At 30.5% G+C, this 21,302-nt stretch overlaps 5 protein-coding genes across 9 annotated transcripts in view; 2 read left to right on the top strand and 3 right to left on the bottom strand.

The window, feature by feature from the left end:
* LOC134833181 (frataxin homolog, mitochondrial) overlaps positions 1-21,302 on the top strand; it is an 84,569-nt gene that overhangs the window by 8,703 nt on the left and 54,564 nt on the right. The gene's annotated exons all lie outside the window — the stretch shown is intronic.
* Positions 24-1,799, bottom strand: LOC134833166 (probable ATP-dependent RNA helicase DDX56). Its single transcript, XM_063847401.1, has 2 exons — positions 1,446-1,799; positions 24-1,379 (listed from the first exon to the last, which is right to left on the bottom strand). The coding sequence occupies exons 1-2, from the start codon at positions 1,734-1,736 to the stop codon at positions 63-65; spliced, it is 1,608 nt and encodes a 535-aa protein (XP_063703471.1). The 5' UTR covers positions 1,737-1,799; the 3' UTR covers positions 24-62.
* Positions 2,619-8,487, bottom strand: LOC134833189 (cAMP-dependent protein kinase inhibitor beta-like). 4 transcript variants are annotated; one of them, XM_063847428.1, is made up of 5 exons: positions 7,798-8,474; positions 7,426-7,737; positions 5,623-5,832; positions 4,858-4,968; positions 2,619-2,684 (listed from the first exon to the last, which is right to left on the bottom strand). In XM_063847428.1, exons 2-4 carry the CDS (start codon positions 7,493-7,495, stop codon positions 4,886-4,888), a joined length of 363 nt encoding a protein of 120 aa, XP_063703498.1. In that variant the 5' UTR covers positions 7,496-7,737; positions 7,798-8,474; the 3' UTR covers positions 2,619-2,684; positions 4,858-4,885. The 4 variants fall into 4 exon arrangements, 2 of the variants coding, with proteins under 2 accessions (XP_063703498.1, XP_063703497.1); XR_010162111.1 differs by lacking the exon at positions 2,619-2,684 and having other exon boundaries at positions 4,605-4,968; positions 7,798-8,075; positions 8,395-8,487; XR_010162110.1 differs by lacking the exon at positions 2,619-2,684 and having other exon boundaries at positions 4,605-4,968; positions 7,798-8,072; positions 8,395-8,477.
* On the top strand, positions 9,731-14,855 carry LOC134833163 (isoleucine--tRNA ligase, cytoplasmic-like). The gene is made up of 4 exons (XM_063847396.1): positions 9,731-10,058; positions 10,161-10,468; positions 10,529-10,951; positions 11,930-14,855. Exons 1-4 carry the CDS (start codon positions 9,928-9,930, stop codon positions 14,758-14,760), a joined length of 3,693 nt encoding a protein of 1,230 aa, XP_063703466.1. The 5' UTR covers positions 9,731-9,927; the 3' UTR covers positions 14,761-14,855.
* LOC134833165 (histone-arginine methyltransferase CARMER-like) lies at positions 15,904-20,532 on the bottom strand. 2 transcript variants are annotated; one of them, XM_063847400.1, is made up of 9 exons: positions 20,426-20,532; positions 20,123-20,251; positions 18,962-19,733; positions 18,731-18,903; positions 18,445-18,667; positions 17,622-17,809; positions 17,067-17,189; positions 16,689-17,014; positions 15,904-16,626 (listed from the first exon to the last, which is right to left on the bottom strand). In XM_063847400.1, the coding sequence occupies exons 1-9, from the start codon at positions 20,427-20,429 to the stop codon at positions 16,621-16,623; spliced, it is 1,944 nt and encodes a 647-aa protein (XP_063703470.1). In that variant the 5' UTR covers positions 20,430-20,532; the 3' UTR covers positions 15,904-16,620. The 2 variants fall into 2 exon arrangements, with proteins under 2 accessions (XP_063703470.1, XP_063703468.1); XM_063847398.1 differs by having other exon boundaries at positions 15,904-17,014.

Genomic DNA, 21,302 nt, shown 5'->3' with positions numbered 1-21,302 from the left:
AAAATTTTTAAAATTTTCGTTAAATTTTTTATTGAAACTTAAATTTATTTACAGAAATTCATCTAAATTTTTCGTTTTTTCTTGGCAAAATCCACTTTGGCTACCTTCAAGGGGTCATCGCGGGACTTTCGCTTCTGTTGCTGATTAAATCTCGCGCCTCGTTTCTTCGTGACGACTCCAACGATGCGTTTTAGCGACTGCGGCACGATATATTCGGGCACTTCTCCCAGCTGCGGATTCACTTGTGTCGGTTGAACTGTTGTGTCATGTCGTAAAACATGCAAATCGCGTGGATTGTCGTCGAAAAACCCCTTTAACTTCTCGGAATTGAAAATTTCGTTCTTTAATTCGCACGCACGAGCCTCCTTGATGATTTGTTTCGTGATTGCACGCCACGCATCCATGCTGCGATACTTAAAAGGCTCAACTTCGTCCATTTTGAACTTGAATTGGCGAATTGGATCGTCATCGACGACGTACATTTTCCTCAAATGTGCTTGTGTGGCGTCAAATTGCTCTTTTTCCGCAACCGCGACGAGCGATAAGACACAACCGGTGTTTGTAGCACGTGCTGTTCGTCCCGCACGATGAATATAGGACTCAATGTCGCACGGAAAGTCGAAATTTACGACATTCGAGACTTGTAAAAAGTCAATTCCTCGTCCCACGCCGGATTCTTTGTCTTTTTTGTCCTTTTTATCTTTGCCATGGGTTGGATTTTGCACGAATTTCTCGTCGGAAGCGATTAAAGTGTCATAAACGCCTTGATTGAACTGGTTTACGGCATGACAACGCACTTTTACGGGCAACTCCGAGTTGAGAACGCAACAACGTATCCGAAATTGGGCCAAAAACAGCTTCAATTTGTAACAACGATCCACGGAATTGACGTAAATGATGTTTTTACCGCGAAGTAAGTGTAATTTTATGAGTGACAATAAAACTGTGGCTTTTTCCAACTCCTCGGCATACAAATAATAATGCGTTATTTGCGTTTGCGGCGGCAAATCTGGTTCTTCGAGCTTTAAAATGACTGGATTATGCAAAATTACTGCCTTGAGATTGTTCACATCGGTATTCAACGTCGCCGAAGCAAGTACAGACTGATAAACAGCCGGCAATTGTTCCAATAAAAGGTTCAAATCGTTCTTAAAACCGAAAGAAAAGATCAAATCCGCTTCATCTACGACTAAAGTCTCAAGAGACTCCTTGAGAGATACATTTTCTTGACGGATATGGGTCAAAATCCTCGTTGGCGTGGCGATAATGATGTCAGGACGTTCCAATAAAAGCACTTTTTGGGCAGATGTGTCTTGTTTCGACGACAAATCAATCGCTCGGATCGTTCTTTCACACTTTCGGGTCAATTCTTGCGTTACCTACGACGAAAAAAGTTACTTTTGAGTCAAAAATCGACCCAAAATCGAGTAAAAATTAAAAATTACCTTCAAAATCTGATCACACAACTCCTTCGTGGGCGCCAAAATCAACGAACTGACTTTCTGTTCCTGCTCATGCTGTTTGGACTTGATGATTTTCTGCAATAAAGGCACCACAAAAGCCGCCGTTTTGCCAGATCCGGTCTTTGCACGTATCAAAACGTCTTTTCCTTCGAGAATCAGCGGAATTGCCTTCTCCTGAATCTTTGTGGGCTTCAACCATCCCAATTTTGCAATTCCTTTCAAGATTCGGTCATCTAATTCCATTTGATGGAAACTTAGGTCCTTTTCCTCCATGGTTCGAGTACTTTATCGGAAAAACTTTCGGAAAAATGCGAGAGCAAAACAAATCACACGTGCGAGAAACGTCAAATGAAACGTCAAAATCAGCTGCTGGCATAAACAAAAACACGGGAAATGGCAAAAAATCCCGAAAATAAGGGAAAAAACCAACAAAAATGTGCGAAAAAGAAATCAAAACCGAAAAAAGGAAATCCTGACATGCTGCATCGATTGGAATTTTTACAAAATATCTCGAAATTAGCTTCGGAATTCAATTTGAACCAACTTTCCAGCTTGTACGGGTCCTCGATGAAGACGTTAGGCAAGAAATGCGTTTATCGAATGTAAGTTTATTAACTTTTTTCAATTAATTTCTTGTAAAAATGCAAATTTTTTCAAATTTTTTCCCGTAGAGATCCAAAAATCAAGCGAAATTTTTGTCGAAAGTGCTCCACGTGTCTCGTTCCCGATAAAAGTTGCGATGTAGTTGTTGTCGAAAAGGTCAAAGAACACTCCTATGTCGATTGTATCTGTAAAACTTGTCAAACGCCTCGCAAATACATCCTCAATCCAAGTCACAAACTGTGGGAAAGTAACCCGCCGTTCATTTTAAAAATATTTGAAGATCTAGAATCAAAGAAAAAGTCACAGGAAGCCATTAAAAGTTGATTAAAACTGCAATTTTCTACAATAAATATCTTTTTTTTATTCACGTGATGAATTATTACACTTAACAAGTATTAATAATGGGTACAATTAAATTTCCTCTCATTATTTTTAATAAATTATGTTAGTACATTTTATATTTAAGGTGTTTTTTTTTGTTTCAGTAAAGTAAATAGCACAGCTAAATTTAATATATTTTAATTTTACATTTAATTTAACTTTTTTTTTTAGGTAGAATTAAATTGACATGACACAAATTTCGTTTCGTTTTTTGTTGTTTAGCTGCTTTTTTAGGTACTGATTGTAGAAAAAAATCAAAATATTGAAAAATTGAAGAAAAAGAGATCATTTGTGATTTTTTTGTGGTTTTATGTGTAGAAAGGTGGCTCGGGTAAAGTTTGTGATGCATGATGGTTGAGTGCCAGACTCGGTTTTTAAATGTTTTTGATTAATTTTTATTTTATTTTGTTTGTTTATTGAGTCTTAGAGTTTCGAGGAGGGAAATTTTTGTTAGAAAATCAAAAGTTTTTGGATTTTTTTCGGAAATATTTTACTCTGATGTCTTAAGAATTCTAAAATTTTTTGAAAAATTTGATTTTTAAATTTTTTTTTAAATTTTTTAAGACCTTTTATTTCATATTTTTTTATATAATGACAAAAAAAATGTCATAAAAATAGCTTTTCTTGTTGAAAACTTATGATTTTCTAAGGAAATTCCTCCTTTTTTGTATAATTTCTTTATAGAAACTAGCTCATTGTAATACTTATTGATTGATCAAATCATTAATAAATAATATCTTGTGTCTTCGGGTGAAGCTACTTATAAGGAAAAATATTTCACATTACAATTATGTCTCAATTATTGGATAAAAACTTAATTTTCATTTGTTAAAAAAATATTTAAAAAAAATTATTTAATTTTTAATTAATTAATTAATTAAATTAATATTTATTTTTTTATTAATTAATTAATTAAATAATTTTTAATTATTTTTTAAATTATTTTTTGAATTAGTTATTTAATTAATTTTTAATGAATTATTCGGAATTATTTAATTAGTTTTTTTTTGAATTAGCGAAATGCGATTTTCAAATTTTTTTAACGGATTTTTTTTTGAATTGAATTTTTTAAAATTTATTTTCTTTAATTTTTGTTTTTTATTTAACTTTAATTAATTAATTTTTAAATTAAATTTTAATAATTTAAATTAATTAATTTAAATCATTAATTAATCAAAGAAATTTTTAAAAAATAAATAAAATAAAAATTGAATTAGCGAAATGCGATTTGCAAATTTTTTTAACGGAAATTTTTTTGAATTGACATTTTTTAATTTTTAATATTTTTTTTTAATTTTTGGCAAATTATTAATAAATTAATTAATAAATTAAATTTTAAAAATTCTTCAAAAAATTGAAAACGTGAAATATTTTTCCTTGCTTCACAAAAAAAATTCTTTTACATCACGCGATTCATTCTAGTTTTCTAACTGTTCATTATCTTCTTCCTTTTATTTTTAAATAATTAACAAACATTTGAGATCCTGCGTAAAATCACACAAAAATACAAGGAAAAATATCGTAATTTAAATTCCAAGGACACATAAATGATAGAAAAATTTATACCTAAACATGGTAAATAGACGGAAGGAAACTTTTTTTTTCTTCTTTTTATAAATAGAAAAGTTATTTACTTCATAATTTATTTACTTTTTTTTTACTGTCGTCGCTTCATGGCGGACAATAATTGACAACACACAAAAAACTTTTGTCGAGACTTTGAATTTCCATTAAAATATTTTTATTTTTTTTTCTAACTAGGTAGACTTTATCTCATAAATATTTTTTATTTTATAATATTAAATATTTATTTATATTTTGTTCATTTTTACTTTTTTTGTTCGTTAAACTATAGAATAAAATAAAATCTTTGGCCTTGTATGTCTTCCGAGTGAGAGAGAGAAAAAAAAGTAAAATATTGTGCATTATGACAAAAAAAGAGCATGTTGAATAAAAAATCGAGTATCGATTGAATTGATTCGATTTAAAAATAAAAAAAAAAGTTTTTCAATGTTCATTTCATGCAATAAATTCTTCGATTAATTTCCATTCGATTAGCTTGCATTGCTTAATAAATAATAAATATTTTTTTTTTAATTTTTGTTCATAATAAATATTTTTTTTGTTTTTTTTAAAGCTAACGTTCATTCATTGTCTTTCAATTTTTATTTTTTTGGGGATTTTTTTTTCTCTTCCGTTGTAAGTACATGTAAACTTTTTCTTCAAAAAACGATCAAAAAATAAATAAAAAATTAATTTTTAATTATTTATTTATTTTTGAATCATTGAAGGAAAAAGTTTACGTTCGCGCAAGTTTTTTAGGTACAGCACGACCTATGATGTTCCTTCTGTTTAATTACAAAATGTTTACTTTGTCAAAAGTTTTGATTATATAATTATTTTATGTTACCATAATTAAATCGTTATGAAAATCTAATCTAAGTTTTGTTTGATGACACTTCAGTGACAGGCTCACTTGGTCCAGATTGTGAACTACTGGCGTTATTTTGTGATGGAGTTTCTTTAATTTAAATATTTTTTTAATAATTAAATTTAATTTAATTTAATTTTTTATTAATTAATATTTTTTTATTAATTTAATTTTTTTAATTAAAAAAAAATATTATTTTTTTAGTTATTTTTTTTAAATTAAATAAAACTAAATTTTTATTTTTTAAATTATTTTTTTTAATTAAAAAATAAATTGAATTATTAAAAAAAATATTTTAATTTTTTTTAATAATTTTTTTTTTGCAAAAATTTAAATTTAATTTAAAAATGTTTTTAATATAAAAAAATATTTTTATTAATTTAATTTTTTTAATTAAAATTTTTATTAAAATTAAAATTTTGATAATATTTAATAAAAAAAAAAATTTTATTAAATTTAATTTAATTTTTGTTAAAATTTATTTTTTTCAAAATTAAAATTAAATTATATTTTAAAATTATTTTTTTTAATAATTTTTTTTATTTAATTAAATTTAAATTAGGTGCATAAAATTAAATAAATTTTTATTTTTTTTTTTTTTAATTTTAACAAAAGAAAAATTTTATTATTTTTTTTAATTAAAAAAATTATAATTAATATATTATCAAAATTTTTAATGAAAATATTGTTCTTTAAAATTATTAAAATAAAATTTTTCTAAAAATTTGTGATTAAAGTTCTTACCCTGCGTCGTAAGTGCACTAAAGTTATCGGGGAGATCGGCTGTACTCGTGGTACAATGTTCTGCGAGAATATCCGGCAGCGCATTTCGCCTCCCAATTCTGCCTGTTGTGTAAAATTCACTTTCAATTTCCTTCTGATTTGCTGGCATCTCTGCCGAGGATGATTGTTGCTGTTGCTGTTTATCCATAGTGGCTTTTAATACTTTAACGACTGTTAAAAAATTAAATTTTCAATTATTTCTCAAGCTTTTCTTTAAAAAAAAAAATTAAAAAAAATCGAGCATTCACTACAAAAATAATTTGGCAACTAAATTTTTCAAACCAAACCACTCACCAAATACCAAAAAAAAACTTATTATTTTTTTGTTATGTTAAATAAATAATTTAATATGAATACAAAATAAAAATGAACGCTTTGTCAAACCCAAACAAGGTGTATTGTACTGGCTTTTAACAAAATTTTTCATTATATTTTTGTTAGAGGCTCAAAAAATCAGCATGCGAAACGACGGCGGCGTCGTTCGTTAGTTAACAACTTGTTTTGCCAATTCATTCTTTAATCTATTGTTAATTGTTATTAAATAATATTTATCAGTCTCGTGCAGTTATTTCACTTTTATTTTTCACCCAATGATACGTGTTAGTTTCAATCACTTGATAAGTATCAAAAAAAAAATGCTTTGAAAAATGTTCTACAATCATTACAATGTCAAGTGTTTCAAAGAGGAAAATTGTAGGAAGTGTTTAAAGGACATTACGAAGGAAAAATGCAATTTTGTTTGTGGGAAAATGTCAAGAACCGATTTTCGATGTTTTTTTTTTAATTTGAAAATTTTTTCGATGTTTTTGGGGTCTTAAAAGCTTTTCGATGTTATTTGAGGTTAGAAAAATTTCTTAGACTTCAAAACATCGAAAATTCTGGACCCTAAAACATCGAAATAAATTTTCAATAAACATCGAAGAACTTTTCAGACCTCAAAAAATTCAATAAAATTTTGAAAACTAAGAGATTTTCGATGTTTCTTGAGGTCTAAAAAAACATTTTCAATTTCACCGATGAAAAAGCTTTTTAGACCTCAAAAACATCGAAAAGCTTTTCAACCTTCAAAAAACTGACATTCTGATGTTTTAAAAAATGTGAAAAGCTTTTCGATGTTTTTAAGGTCTAAAAAGCTCTTCGATGTTTTTGAGGTCTTAAAAGCTCTTCGATGTTAATTGAGGTCTAAAAAGCTCTTCGATGTTATTTGAAGTTTGGAAAAATTCTTAGACTTCAAAACATCGAAAAGCTTTACAAATTACGATAAACATCGAAAATCTATAATTCAAGAAATTTGAAAAGTTCTTCAGAACTCAAAAATTGAAAATTTTAAATTTTTGAGATTTGCGATGTTTCTTGAAATCTGAATAACTTTTCGATGTTTTTCATATCTAAAAAGCTTTTTCGATGTTTTTGAGGTCTAAGCTTTTCGAACCTTAATTAACATCGAAGAGCTTTTTAGATCTCAAAAACATCGAAAAGTTTCTTAGATCCCAAAAACATCGAAAAACTTTTCAAATTTCGATAAACATCGAAAATCCGCTCAATTTATATAAATTTCTCCCATTAAATCTTTTTCCAATAAACGTGCATTTAAATCCTTCATTCCTTTGTTACACATTCACTTTCGTACGATGCCACACAATGCAAAAATAGAAAGAAAATGGCAATGACAAAGCACCACAAAGGAAATGTCCTTGAACCCTTGACATGTATCTTAAACCTTAAGAGCGAGAGAGAGAGTATTTAGTTGAAGTTCAAACTGACCTTGGCTACGTGTGATCTTCTTTTTTCGTCTGACCACATGCTTTTTGATGGAGCCTAGCTTTTGCGGCATTTTTAATACTTTTTTTTTGTTTGTTTTTGTAAATAGAGAGCCTGAGCGGAGTATCTTGTATGTGTTTTGTACGTTAATTGCTTTGCTTTGCTATAAAATCTTAACGAGTGCCTTGCACCGTGTCTGTGCGCTTAATTCAAAATGTGTGTTTTTTCGTGTGTGTGATAGAGAGCCGGAGGGAGATTGGCCTTGAGCCTTAATCGATCATCGACAAAATGAAGAAGTAAATAAAAAAAAGGAAACTGACATGACAAAAATAGATTTTTTAATATGGAAAATCAATTGAAAGAGCAGTTTATTACCATTCATGTGTTTCCTTTCGAACCGACGAACTTCGATGATGATGTGTCGTCGTCGTCGCTTTTGTCCTTATTGTTTGTTGGCGGTGATTGAATCAATCGGAAAATATTTTCTGTGTGTGTGTTTATTGATACAATTGACTTTCGGCACGCATTTGTTATTTTATTATTATTTTTTGCAGTAATTTCAACATCATGAATATTGTATGAAGAGCACCCCGAAGAGTTATCCTTTTTCTATTTTTCTATATTTTTTGCAGCGATGCTCCTTCCAAACACTGCTAGAGATGGGCAAAAGAGAAAATTCGAATGAAAAACTTTCCACAGGATATTTTTTTTTCGTTCGCTCGTAACCGCGAGTAATTTTTCAGTGGATCGTTCCACACACTCGTGCTGTGTTGACCGAAACGCCAGTGTCCCTCAACGAAAAAGGATAAGAATAACCATGAACATGTGTGCAATTTAATTAATTATTTAGAAAACGATTCTCGAGACACGAAACTGCTCGTATGACGTAAAATAAAAAGTCGCTTTTCCGTGATTTAGCAATTGGCACGCGCAACACGTGTGAATTTGCAAGCGTTTTCGCGAGACGTTTACCTCAAACTACGGTCGACGCATCTCCGTTTTCCTGCGGAAATCCCATTTGACTGAATATTTTTCCGATTTTCACGAATTTCGTTTACGTTTTGGGTTTGGAATTGACGGCACGCTAATTCAATGGGTTGCGGGAATTTGCAAATTTGTGCAAAAATTTATTTTTGATGGCGGAAAATTTTGTTAAAATGAAAAAATATTTTTTTTTATTTGAAAAAAATTTAATTTTTATAAAAAAATGAATATTTAGATTTTTTAAATGAAAATTGCTTTGACTAAAAATAATTTTGATATAATTTAAGAATTTTTAATTTTTTGAGGAAAATTTAATTTGGAGTATCTGAATGTTCAATATATCTGAATGTTCAGGTCTGAAAAATTTTTTAAATATAAAAAATAAATATAAAATAGTTTTTAAATTTTTTATTTTAAAATTTTAAAAATTTTTTTTAATTAATTAAATTTTTTTAAATCCATTTTTGTTGTACATTCGATGAAATTTTCCTTCTTATTTGAAGGTATGTGAAATCTTTACCTAAAATCAATAAATCTTTATCATTAAAAAATTTCTCTGAAATTTAGTATTTTGTAAAGAAAATTTGAAAAATGAACTGTAAGCACCAACATTTGAGTCTATAAAATTCAAAAACTTGTAAACCTTAAGGATTTCTAAAAAAAAATACGATATTGAAATAATTGGAGGTTTTCAAATAGATAAATCCATAGAAACTTTGGCAAACCTATTACTCAAATTCGGTTTTATGATTTTTTTGTTGTTTGACGGAGTTTATAAAACTAAGTTTTGGGTGAATTCTTAAAAAATTAAAAAAATTCTCAAATATGTAAAATTCATTGCATACCTTCAAAATTTTGAAAAATCAAATTTCCTTTTGAAAAAAAAAAATTTAATACTTTCGAAGGCTAATTTCTATTTTCAATTCAAAAAAAAATCTAAAAATTTATTAAAAAAAAAAATTAAAAATAAAATTTTTTGAAAAAAAAAAATTTTTTTTTGTTAAAAAAAAAATTCTAAAAATTTTTAGAAAAAATTGTTAGGAAATTCTTGAAAAATTAAAAAAAAAATTCTTTTGAAAATAAAATTTATTTCATACTTTCGAAGCTAATTTCTACAATTCTTTTAATAATTTCACGAAAAAAATTTTTTTTGAAAAAAAATTTAATTAAATATAAATTTTAAGAAAATTAAAATTTTTCAAATTCCCGCAAATTCCTTTGAATGGCAAATTTTATCACATTTTCATACTCCTCAACATTACAGGTCATAAAGGTCACAACTCCATCGTCTCCAAAGTGATTTACGACTTTTTTACATGTCAAAGCCTTATTTTTGTGCCGGATTCCAAGAAGCTCGCACGACTTGCAACAATTTTTGGGAAAATCTAATTTTCCAGGAGAGGTTTTCCAAAAAAATTATCAAAAATTTATCCTTGAAGGATACCGTACTAAGGTAAATTAGTTATTAGAGAAAAAATCATTTGCAATATTTGTAAATAAATTTACAAAAAAAAAAACACGATGGATGAGGCACATTTGAAACGTGTCCCGGAAAACATCAACTTCGCGGAAGAAGAGGAAAAAATCCAAGAATATTGGAAAAAGGAAAATGCCTTCGAGAACTGTTTGAAGCAGTCTAAAGGAAAGCCAAGGTACGTTCTTCTTATCACTTTTTTGTCTTGCTGATGCAATATTGCATCGCACACGTATCAGATTTTGAGTTTTTAACCTTTTTGCATGCAACTTGGTAACAGATACACGTTCTACGATGGTCCGCCGTTCGCAACTGGCTTGCCGCATTACGGGCACATCTTGGCAGGCACAATCAAAGATATCGTAACGCGTTATGCGCATCAACAGGGATATCACGTCGAACGACGATTCGGTTGGGATTGTCACGGATTGCCGGTAGAGTACGAAATTGACAAAACTTTGGGCATCAAAGGACCCGAAGATGTCGCAAAAATGGGAATTACCGCTTACAACAACGAATGTCGCAAAATTGTCATGCGATATGCGAAAGAATGGGAGGAAATTATCTCACGGATGGGCAGATGGATTGGTAAATTTTAAATTTTTAAACAAATTTCCCAAAAAAAATTTTAAAAAATATTTTTTTTAGACTTCAAAAACGATTACAAGACATTGTACCCATCTTACATGGAGTCAATTTGGTGGGTTTTCAAACAACTTTACGTCAAAGGGCTCGTTTATCAAGGCGTCAAAGTCATGCCTTACTCTACGGCATGCACAACGGCTCTCAGTAACTTTGAGTCAGGTCAAAATTACAAAGAAGTCGTCGATCCAGCGGTTGTTGTGAACTTTCCCATTGTCGGAGACAAAGAAGGAGCTGCAATTCTTGCATGGACAACCACGCCATGGACTTTGCCGAGTAATTTAGCTTGTTGTGTCAATCCGGCACTCACTTATGTACGCGTCAAGGAGAAAAGTAGCGGAAAAGTTTACATCGTGATGGAGTCACGTATCGAATATGTCTTCAAAAGTGCCGATAATGTTGAAGTTTTGAAGAAATTCCCCGGAAAAGGTGAGAAATTTTTTTAATTTTTTGCTTTAATTGATTCTTTAAGTTTAATTTTTTTCACTTTTTGTCGCTTTTGAATATAAAAATGGATAATTTTTTAATTTCATTTTGACTTAAAATGATTAATTTTTATTTGAAAATTTTCTAATTTGAACTCGAAATGTAAGAAAAATTTATCTAATTGGAAATTTTTTGACAAAAAAATTTTTTTTTGACTCAAGATTTTAGTGGTAATTTAATTATTTTGAGTCTAAATTTTAACATTTCTTAATGTAAAATTAAAATTAAATGAAATTCTAAATATTATTTTTTTAAAAATCACAAATGATTTCAAACTAACTAATATTTATAATTTTTCAAATATAAAAATTTTTAAAAAAAACAAAAAATTATTTAAATAAATTATGAAATTATTTTTCTTAAATTATTAAATCATTTTTTATTTTTTAAAAAATGGAAAAAAAATCCCAAAATTTTAATTATTTTTAATTTTTTTTATTTTAATTTTTTTAATCGGAAAAAATCGTAAAAAGTGAAAAAAAAAATTTTTTTCAAAATTTCATAATAAATAATAAGCAAATTAAAAATAATAATTAAATAAAATAAAAATGTTAAATAATGAAAAAAATTCAAAAATTTTTATATTTTGTTATTTAAAATTAAATTAAATTTTATTTTTTTTTTTATTTTATTTTATTAAATTAATATTCGAAAAAATCATCAAAAAGTGAATTTAATTTTTTTATTTTTCAAAATTTTTATTTTATTTTAATTTTAATTATTTTCGGATTTTTCAAAACAAAATTTGTTAAAAATGTAAAAAAGATTTCATTATTTTATTTAAATTAAATTTTTATTTTTCATAATTTAATTTTATTTTTTAATTTTTTTTTAAATTCTGTATATTTCAAAAATATCAACAAAAAGTGAAAAAAAAAATTTTTTTTTGACTAATTTTTAATATTTTTTTTTTATTTTCAGAACTCGTTGGCTTAAAATACGAACCTCTTTTCAACTACTTTGCCAAATACAAGGAAACTGCTTTCCGTGTCCTCCAAGATGGCTACGTAACGGAAGATTCTGGTACTGGAGTTGTCCATCAAGCTCCCTACTTCGGAGAAGACGATTACCGTGTCTGTTTAGCGCACGGCGTCATCAAACGCGATCAAGAAATCGTCTGCCCCGTCGATCCAAGTGGCAAATTCAGCGCCGAAGTACCCGATTTCGCGGGACAATACGTAAAAGATGCCGACAAAAACATCATTGCCAACTTGAAAAAACGCGATCGTGTTTATTCAGCAGCTCAAACGAAACATAGTTATCCCTTCTGTTGGCGCTCTGACACCCCATTGATCTACAAGGCAGTTCCATCGTGGTTCGTTCGCGTCGAACACATGAACAAACAACTGTTGAATTGCAGCTCTCAAACGTACTGGGTGCCGGAATATGTAAAAGAAAAGCGTTTCGGTAATTGGTTGAAGGAAGCTCGTGACTGGGCAATCAGCAGAAATCGTTATTGGGGCACCCCGATACCGCTTTGGATCTCCCCGAATGGTGAGGAAATCGTCTGCATCGGCAGTATCGAAGAACTCGAGCAATATTCGGGTGTGCGGGTGACTGATTTGCATCGTGAGAACATCGATCATATCGAAATTCCGTCAGCTGTGCCGGGAAATCCTCCGTTGCGAAGAATTACGGAAGTTTTTGATTGTTGGTTCGAGTCTGGAAGTATGCCATATGCCCAGCAACACTATCCGTTCGATAATCCAAACGAATTTTTGAATAATTTCCCGGCGGATTTCATTGCGGAAGGTATTGATCAAACGCGGGGATGGTTCTACACCCTTTTGGTCATCTCAACAGCCCTTTTCAACAAGCCTTCGTTTAAAAATTTGATCGTAAATGGTCTCGTACTTGCCAGTGACGGTCAAAAAATGTCAAAACGGAAGAAGAATTACCCGGATCCGATGGATGTCGTTCACAAATACGGCGCCGATGCCTTGAGATTGTATTTGATCAACAGTCCCGTCGTACGAGCGGAGAATTTGCGGTTCAAAGAAGAGGGCGTTCGTGATATCGTCAAAGATATCTTCCTCCCATGGTACAATGCATACCGTTTCTTGTTCCAAAACATCGAGCAACTCGAAACGACGCAAGGAAAGCCCTACAAATACGACAGCAAGCGTCACACTTCGTTAGATGTCATGGATATTTGGATAACTTCCATCAAAGAATCCCTCTTGGACTTCATCGCGAAGGAAATGAAGGCATATCGCTTGTACACAGTCGTTCCGCGACTCACAAAATTCATTGATCTCCTCACAAATTGGTATGTTCGCTTAAATCGACGTCGCATCAAGGGAGAACTTGGCGTACAACAAGCTTACAACTCCATCGACACCCTTTTCGACATTTTATTGAGCACGGTGAAGATGATGGCACCATTTACGCCTTTCCTAACTGAGCTGATGTACCAACGCCTTCGTCTTTTAGATGAAAATTCACCTGCCGGAAGTGTTCATTACCAAATGATGCCAAATCCGAACAAGCAACGCATTAATTTGGATGTTGAACGTGCCGTAGGTCGCATGCAAGCTGTCGTCGAGCTTGGTCGAGTGATGCGGGATCGTCGTACAGTCCCTATTAAATATCCCCTACCCGAATTGATCGTCATCCAACAAAACGAGGAATACCACAAAGACATAAAATCATTAGAATCGTTCATTTTGAGCGAATTAAACGTGCGAAAACTCACCTTTTCCAGCGACAAAGAGAAATTCGGCGTAAAATTGAAGGCGGATCTTGATTATCGTGCTTTGGGATCCCGTTTGAAGAACGATTTGAAGGCTGTGAAGACATCCGTGCAAAATATGACCGATGCGGACATTCAAGCGAGCGTTAAAAAGGGTTTCTTTGAGCTTGCGGGGCATAAAATTGAACTTGAGCATGTTAAAGTCATCTATCAGATGGGCGATTCGCAACAACAACAGAAAGATCAACGTTTTGAGGCCAACAGCGATAGTGAAGTGCTTTGTTTGATGGATATGCAACCATCCCAAGAGCTCGTAGATGAAGGTTTAGCACGTGAACTCATCAATCGCGTACAAAAACTCAAGAAAAAAGGCGGTTTGTTCCCCACGGATCCGGTTGTCGTATTTTTCGATGTCAAAGAAAAAGCCTCAGATGTTGCCAAAGTCGGAAAATCGTACAAGGAATTCATCGAAACAGCAATTAAGAGTCAATTCCTCCCCTATTCTGACGATGCGAAGACCAAACAAGTCCTTGTCGAAGGCACAGAGGACTTGAAAGGCGTTCAAGTTAAAATTGTCGTTGCTTCTACGAAAGAACGCCTTCTCCCGTATACGAAATGGTTCAATTTACTCCTTCATAAAGACATGTCGCGACGTTTTGGTGCCAAAACGAACAAAGCCTCGCTTTGTTTGTACGATTTCAACGGTAAAATTGCGACACTCGAAGAGGTTAAACTCGAAGTTGAGAAATTGTTTGGGCTTCACATGTGTGAGTTCGTTCTCACAGTCGACGGGAAGGAAGTTACAGCCGTTACGAAGGCTCTCGAAGAGAAAACTGTCTTTATTTCGCGTAATTTGGCAACAGCAAAAGACAATACCGAAGGACATTCAAGCACGCCGTACTGTAAATTCGTGAATGTAGATGTGCAGGGGAAGAAATTGACAGTTTTTACGGAAAATCCTGTCGATTCGAATCAGTTGTCGAACGATCACTTGAATGCCTTGCTCAAAAATCGCCTGAAGAATGTCGATGTCAGCAAATGTGTCATCAATTTTGCTTAAGAAGCAGAGAATTTTGGATGAAATCTTGAATGGAATTTATTTAATAATTTCACTTTTTGTCTAAATTTGTTGAAAACCACTAAAAATTTTTTTTTTCATTTTTTTGAAATAGTAAAAAAAATTAAAAGAAAAAATATTTAAATAAAAAATAAATATTGAAAATTATATGAAAAAAATAGAAAAAGAGGAACAAAAAATTATTAAAATTTTAATTCATTTTTTTTTTTCAATTAAAAAAAATTAAATTAAAAATTAATAAAAAATTGTAAATTTAAAATTTTTTTTTTCATAAAAATAAAAAAAAAATAAATAAATTAAATTAAAGTTTAAAAATTCATAAATTATTTTTTGGAAAAAAAATAAAATATTAAAAATAAAATAAAAATTTATATAAAAAACAGCAATAAAAATAATTTTTGTTTTCTTAAAAACTCCATCTTTCAATTTAAATTAATTTTTTTTTCAAATAAAAAAAATAAGAAATTGTGAATTAAAATAAATTATAAAAAAAGACACTAAAATTTTTTTTTTTTTTTTTGAAAAATAAAAATTTACATTTTTTAAATTTTTATTTATTCTTTTTAAATTTTGAAATTAAAAAAATTAATAAAATTAAAATTTAAAAAATTGTAAATTAAATAAATAAAATGAAATTTATATGAAAAAAAATTTTTTTGAATTTGAAAAAGTTTTGTTAAAAAAAAAAATCTTGAAATTGGAAGAGTTGAAAAATCTCATTTTTAGTTTTGTGCCATTTTTTTTCAAATTTTTTTTTAATTTAAAATTGAAAAAAATTTTAAAAAAAATTAAAAAAATTAAATGTATATGAAAAAAGAGACAAAAATAATTTTTTTCATATAAATCTCTTTTTTTTTTAATTTTCATTTTTAAAATTTTGAATTAAAAAAAAAAATTAAAATAAAAAAAATTTTTTTTTTAAATATTTCCATTTTTTTAAATTTTAATTTTTAATTAAAACAATAAATAGAATAAAAATGTGAAAAATCGTAAATTTAATTAAATTAAAAAAAAAAATTAAATTAAATAAAAACGACAAAAAGTGAAATAATTAATTCGTAAGCCTTATTTAATTAAATAAATAAAAAAATCTCAAAGTACTTGAAGAATGATTTTTTTTTCGTATTCTATTTTTTTTTTCTTTAATTTTATAAAAGACAACAATTTAAATTACATTAAAAAAATATAACAGATATCTTAAAATTAAGAACGGGGACAATATTAGGCTGCATCGTTAAGGGAGCTTACAAAAATTAAAAATACTGATATTGACCTGTGTTAATTAAATCCTTAAAAAAATCATTTAAAACTAAATCTCTTACAAAAAATGTGACGTTTGTGTGAAAATAAATGCCAATTTTAGTTTTTTTTCTTAATATCTCACTCCTACGGTTATTATCCTCGTTTTTTTTTCTTAAATTTATGTAGTTAAATAGTGAAGTTGAAGAAAATTTTTAAAGATGCTACGGAATTTGAAGAGCTTAGAGAAAAATATCTTACGTATCTCGATGAAAAATGGAAATAATGTCTAAAATATGAGTATTTTGTGAACCTGCGAGCGTCTTCTAACTAACTAGCTATCTCTAAGGTAAGAGCTGTAAGCATTAACGTTAAAAAAAAATTAAAAATTAAGAAAATTGTAAATTTTTCGAGTGAGTCTTGAGTTTCTGGATCGTTTTCGGGGAGTAGGATGACATGACGTTGATGATGGTGGGATCGAAAAAAGTCGTTAAAAGTACTTTTTCTTAGTTGAAATAAATCGGAGTTGTGTGTTGCTGATGTTGATCCATTGTGCTGAACATTTGCTGCATCGCCGACAACATGGGCGCATCAATAAGGGGCTTACCACTAATATGATTGGGATTTGTTGGTGTGTTGTTTGAGGAGGAATTATTTGTCTCAAGACTCACCTGCGAGGCCTGCTGCTGTTGCTGCACATGCACAAGCGACGGACTTATCGCGCCCCCAATTAACTGCTGTTGCGCGACATTTTGCGTCGATGTCGGTGTTCCGCCTGCCAACAAAATTTGATTTCCGATCGGAATGCCGCCGAGCACGTGTGTGATGTTATTTCCGCCTCCCAAGGGCGCCGACATTTCCGAAATCATACCGTTTTGGGCAGTGAATTGTTGCGCATTTAAGACAGCAGCGGCTTGACCATTCGTTTGACCTCCGCCCGAGTTACTTGATCTCCTTCCCGTACTCGGGATACTGCCCGGGTGAATACTCGGACCCCCTAAAAAGAAAAAAAAATCAAATTTAATCGAAAATTCGTAAGCAAAACTCACCAGTTGTCATGAAATTCGAAGAAATATTGGGACTGTGCATATTTGTGATCAACGAATGCGACAAATCCATCGTCGGATCATGCAATCCATTCATCGCCGTTATCCCATTCACCAAATTGACAGCTGTAAAGAAAAATTTATTAACATCTTATAAATTTTTTTAACGTTTTTTGTCGTAAAAATCATACAAACACAAAAAATCATCAAAATTAGTCACATTTATTACAAAAAATCCGTTTTTTTTACAACAAATTAGTAACAAAGATGATCAAACATTTTATTTACATGGAAAAAGGACTCAAAAGTGATCATCTTACAACAAAATAACTTGTGAATTTCATAATTTCTCGGATTTTAACTACTCCCAGTCACTGTCGTCTCCAAAGTTTCCGGATTTACTTAAATTATTCGGTAAAACTGGGAGAAAAAATAAAAAAGAAAAAAAAAACATGTATGGAAACGATGAAAAACGGACAAACATCACACGAAACAAACATAAAAAATTGACGAAACACAAATTTTTTTAAAAAAATTAATGGAAAAAGCATAAATTACCACTTCTCGCTCCCTGTGCATCAAGTTGATTCCAATAATTTTCGCTGGGTGATGTCGTATTAGAGCCCGGAGGTACGGGGACAGCAGCGCCCGTATATCGGAAATATGGATTTTTCAAGTCTAATGTGTTGCTGGATTCGATATTCGTTCCCTCGAGTTTTAAATGGATCGCTACATCGTAGCTTTGTCTAAAATTTAAAGGAATTTCATTAAAATTTTTAATTTTTTTTTAAATTTATCGAAATGAAAGTCAAAAATAAAGTCCAAAATTTTTTAAAATAAAATGGGGGAAAAATAAAAAAAATATTTAAAAAAAAATATTAAAAAAATATTTAAAAAAATATTTAAAAAAAAATATTTAAAAAAAATATTAAAAAAAATATTTAAAAAAATATTAAAAAAATATTTAAAAAAAATAAAATAAAAAAATATTAAAAAAATATATATTAAAAAAATATTTAAAAAAAAATATAAAAAAAAAAAATTTAAAAAAATATAAAAAATAAAAAAAAATATTTAAAAAAATAAAAAAAAATAATTTTTTGAAGTTTTCAACTTCTAAAATCATTTTTATATTTAAATTTAAAAAAAAACATAAAGCATAACTGTCAAAAAATTTTTGAAAAATAAATTCAGTAATTTTATGAAAAATATTTTTTAAAAATTTCGTGAAAAATTATAAAAATACACCAAAAAAATTTAATTTTTGACGAAATTTTTAATTTTTTTAAAATTATGTCCCATTGGATTTTCGATTTTTAAAATGGGACATCGGACTTTATTTTTGATTTTCATTTAGAGCAGCCTAAAATGATTTTTTTACCTTTTATTAGCAGTTAAAGTAACGTATCCCGTGAGAATTTGTCCCTGTTTAACCAGAATTGGCGTTTGCAGGAGACAACGGACCTGATACCAGTGCGTTAAAGGCTCTGTTGGGGCAGTGCTTAGCCATACGGAGCTCTGAGAGCCTCCAAATTCAACGTCAAACCAGAATGCAAGGCCGTGACATGTGCCCGTTTCGAGAATATGGAACTCCAGGGGAACATCTAAAATGGAAAATCATGAAAAACTGAAGTTTTAAAATTTTTTTTTGTATGAAAGTTACTCACTGATGCGATGAAGATCCGTTTCATCAGCTTGTAAGAAGTCGACAACGTGACGAATGGACTTTGCCATGCAAATTCTCATATCGAATGTGTCGACGATGGGTTGGCGGAAATATTCTTTCATAGCAGCGGATCGCATGCTGCTCAAATCGACACTGTGGAAGCTGGTTTGATACCTAAAACGAGATTTTTGTTAGAAAAAAAAATTTTTTTAAAAGAAAAATTTTTTTTTACCAAAAGTTGGCTTTGTTATACTGTTCCATGTAAAGGGCATCATCGGAAAACACAGCAACATGTAGGTCAGCACGCGATGGGAACATTTTACCGCCCGGTTTCAACCATTTTTTCGCATGTAAATATGTCTCGAGCATCCGTTCGTTGTATAACATGTAGCCCATCGGCTCGGAAATGATAATGTCAACTTTCTGCGGTAACTCTATCTCCTCAATTTTGCCGGCGATCACTTGAATTTTGTCCTGCAGCATGTTTGCTTCGATCAATTGTTGCGCATATTGTGCCATATTACTTGCTTCGACGGCATAAACTTTCGCAGCGCCCGCTTGAACCGCGAAAAATGACAAAATTCCCGATCCAGCCCCAACGTCGAGCACAATTTTGTCGGCAAAGTCGTTGACATTCGAGTGTATTGCTTTCTGATATGTACTCGTGCGAATAAAGTCTTGCATCATGTTTTGCTGCTGACTCAAGTAGCCGTAAAATTGGAAATACTGCGATGCGGAGGACTCTTCTGTGCGTTGCGAGAATACTGATTGCATGTGTGTGCCACGTAATTTGCACAGCTGCTGCCGAAACTTGGCAATTTCGTCTTTTGCCTTGAATTCGATCACAAGTTGTTCGTCGTCGAGGTTGATCAAGTGCTTGAGATCGCCGAAGGGGACGCATTCGGTGCGCGTCGTTATGGGAAACTCAAAAAGCGCCGTTATGTGAATGTCATTGTTGCTGTTTTCCGTGATGAATGTCGACTTATTGTCATCTACGCGAGTTTCTGCAACGAGAAAAAAATAAAAATAAGAAAATCAGCATCACAGACAACATTTTGCCGCATTCGAGTGCGTGGGATGGGGCGGTATGTGTGTGGATTATTGATTTTCAGCCATGCACACAGACACGTACACGCTATTTCTTTTAAAAATTCTCGGTCTGCGAGAAGATTTTCGAGATTTTATCGCATCCATTGTTCGAATTGTCTTTGTTTCGGCACAAAATCCCGAAGAGCGTGCCGCAACAACGACTACTCCAGCTAGAATTCGCGAATGGCCTTGAAAATGATTAGAGCGAAACACACAAAAGAACCGAACTAGCGTACAAAAGCCATCGACCTCATACACAAAAGCGTTCATAGACACACAAAAAGAAGCATTTTTGCCGTCTTACCTGTGGTAAATTTGCAACTGAGCCCCTGCGGGTCATACGACAGCGTCAAATCAACGGGTCCATTGTATCTCTCCACAAGTTTGCTCTCCGGATTCACATTATAGACAATTGTTTGGAATTTGAGGTCTTCTGTCATGCCGCAGATGAAAAAAAAGGGGAGAGAAGACATTAATATTTCAACTTGTACGGCATACACGATAGCATATTGCAAAAAAAAAGGAAAAGCCGCGATAACTTTTAGTAGGATTTTCTGCACAAATAGCGAACTTTTCGCAGAATGACGATGAAATGCCCGTTTCTTACCCATTTTTCTGTGTTTTTGCGGTGCTTTGAGGTATTTCGATCGATGTTTTTCGTGGTAAATTTCAGCCTGAGTTAATTTGCGTGAATTTCTGTGAGAAAACACTTGAATTACCCGGAGGCGAATGCGGATGCACGGACCCAGCATGCAAAAAATAATTTAGACCCGAGGCACAACCGGAATAAATTTCCAATTGCGACATGGGGTTAAAATTAGTTCAAAATGTCGCCGCATTTCTGGTTTGGAGGCGCCAAACAGGATATTGACGGAAATGAATTATCACTTTCATTCGTCTCAGAAAATTCAAATGCCGCCAAAAGTGAGATCGGAAGTGATCCTTTTAAAAACCTTCGAGTTTCATAAAAATAAGGCCCATAATAATTTTTTTTCATAATTTTAAAAGTATAATTTCGCAAATATTATTTTTTTTTAATTTTTTATAATTTTTTTTCACATTTTATTTTATGAAAACTTAGAAGTTCATGTTTTCATAACCTCAAAGTCTTTGAAAAGAGCATTGATCTCAATTTTTTTTATTAAATTAGGATGAAATAAGAATTTTTTTTTTGAATACCTTCCTTCTTTAATTATTTTTGAAAATTCCCAAGTATTTAAAAATCAAAAAAAAAAAAAACATTTTTGAAAAAAATATTAAAAAAACATTAAAATTTATGTTGAAATAAGACTTATAATGAAAATTTTCATTTTTTGAAACAGATAATAAAATTAAATAAAAATTAAAAAAAAAAAATAATTTAATAAATATTAAAAATTAAATTAATTAAATAATTTTTTTTAAAAATGATTTTTAAATAAAAAATTGAGAAATTAATTTAATAAAAAATTTAAAAATATTAAAAAAAAAAGAATTTTAATTTT

The sequence above is a fragment of the Culicoides brevitarsis genome, chromosome 3 (genome assembly GCF_036172545.1).
Source record: "Culicoides brevitarsis isolate CSIRO-B50_1 chromosome 3, AGI_CSIRO_Cbre_v1, whole genome shotgun sequence".
In the NCBI taxonomy this organism is placed as follows: Eukaryota; Metazoa; Arthropoda; class Insecta; order Diptera; family Ceratopogonidae; genus Culicoides; species Culicoides brevitarsis.
This window is presented reverse-complemented; position numbering and strand designations above follow the sequence as displayed.

Bases quoted from the DNA above. Each gene is read 5' to 3' on its own strand.
- LOC134833166 (XM_063847401.1), bottom strand. From the start codon at position 1,736: ATGGAGGAAAAGGACCTAAGTTTCCATCAAATGGAATTAGATGACCGA. The intron at 1,380-1,445 runs GTAATTTTTAAT...TTTTCGTCGTAG, and splicing joins TGTGTGATCAGATTTTGAAG to GTAACGCAAGAATTGACCCG.
- LOC134833189 (XM_063847428.1), bottom strand. From the start codon at position 7,495: ATGCCGCAAAAGCTAGGCTCCATCAAAAAGCATGTGGTCAGACGAAAA. The intron at 5,833-7,425 runs GTCAGTTTGAAC...ATTTTTTAACAG, and splicing joins GAAGATCACACGTAGCCAAG to TCGTTAAAGTATTAAAAGCC. The intron at 4,969-5,622 runs GTAAGAACTTTA...TTTAAATTAAAG, and splicing joins TAGTGCACTTACGACGCAGG to AAACTCCATCACAAAATAAC.
- LOC134833163 (XM_063847396.1), top strand. From the start codon at position 9,928: ATGGATGAGGCACATTTGAAACGTGTCCCGGAAAACATCAACTTCGCG. The intron at 10,469-10,528 runs GTAAATTTTAAA...TATTTTTTTTAG, and splicing joins ACGGATGGGCAGATGGATTG to ACTTCAAAAACGATTACAAG. The intron at 10,952-11,929 runs GTGAGAAATTTT...TTTTATTTTCAG, and splicing joins GAAGAAATTCCCCGGAAAAG to AACTCGTTGGCTTAAAATAC.
- LOC134833165 (XM_063847398.1), bottom strand. The intron at 18,904-18,961 runs GTAAAAAAAAAT...ATCTCGTTTTAG, and splicing joins TATAACAAAGCCAACTTTTG to GTATCAAACCAGCTTCCACA. The intron at 17,015-17,066 runs GTGAGTTTTGCT...TTTTCTTTTTAG, and splicing joins TTCGAATTTCATGACAACTG to GGGGTCCGAGTATTCACCCG.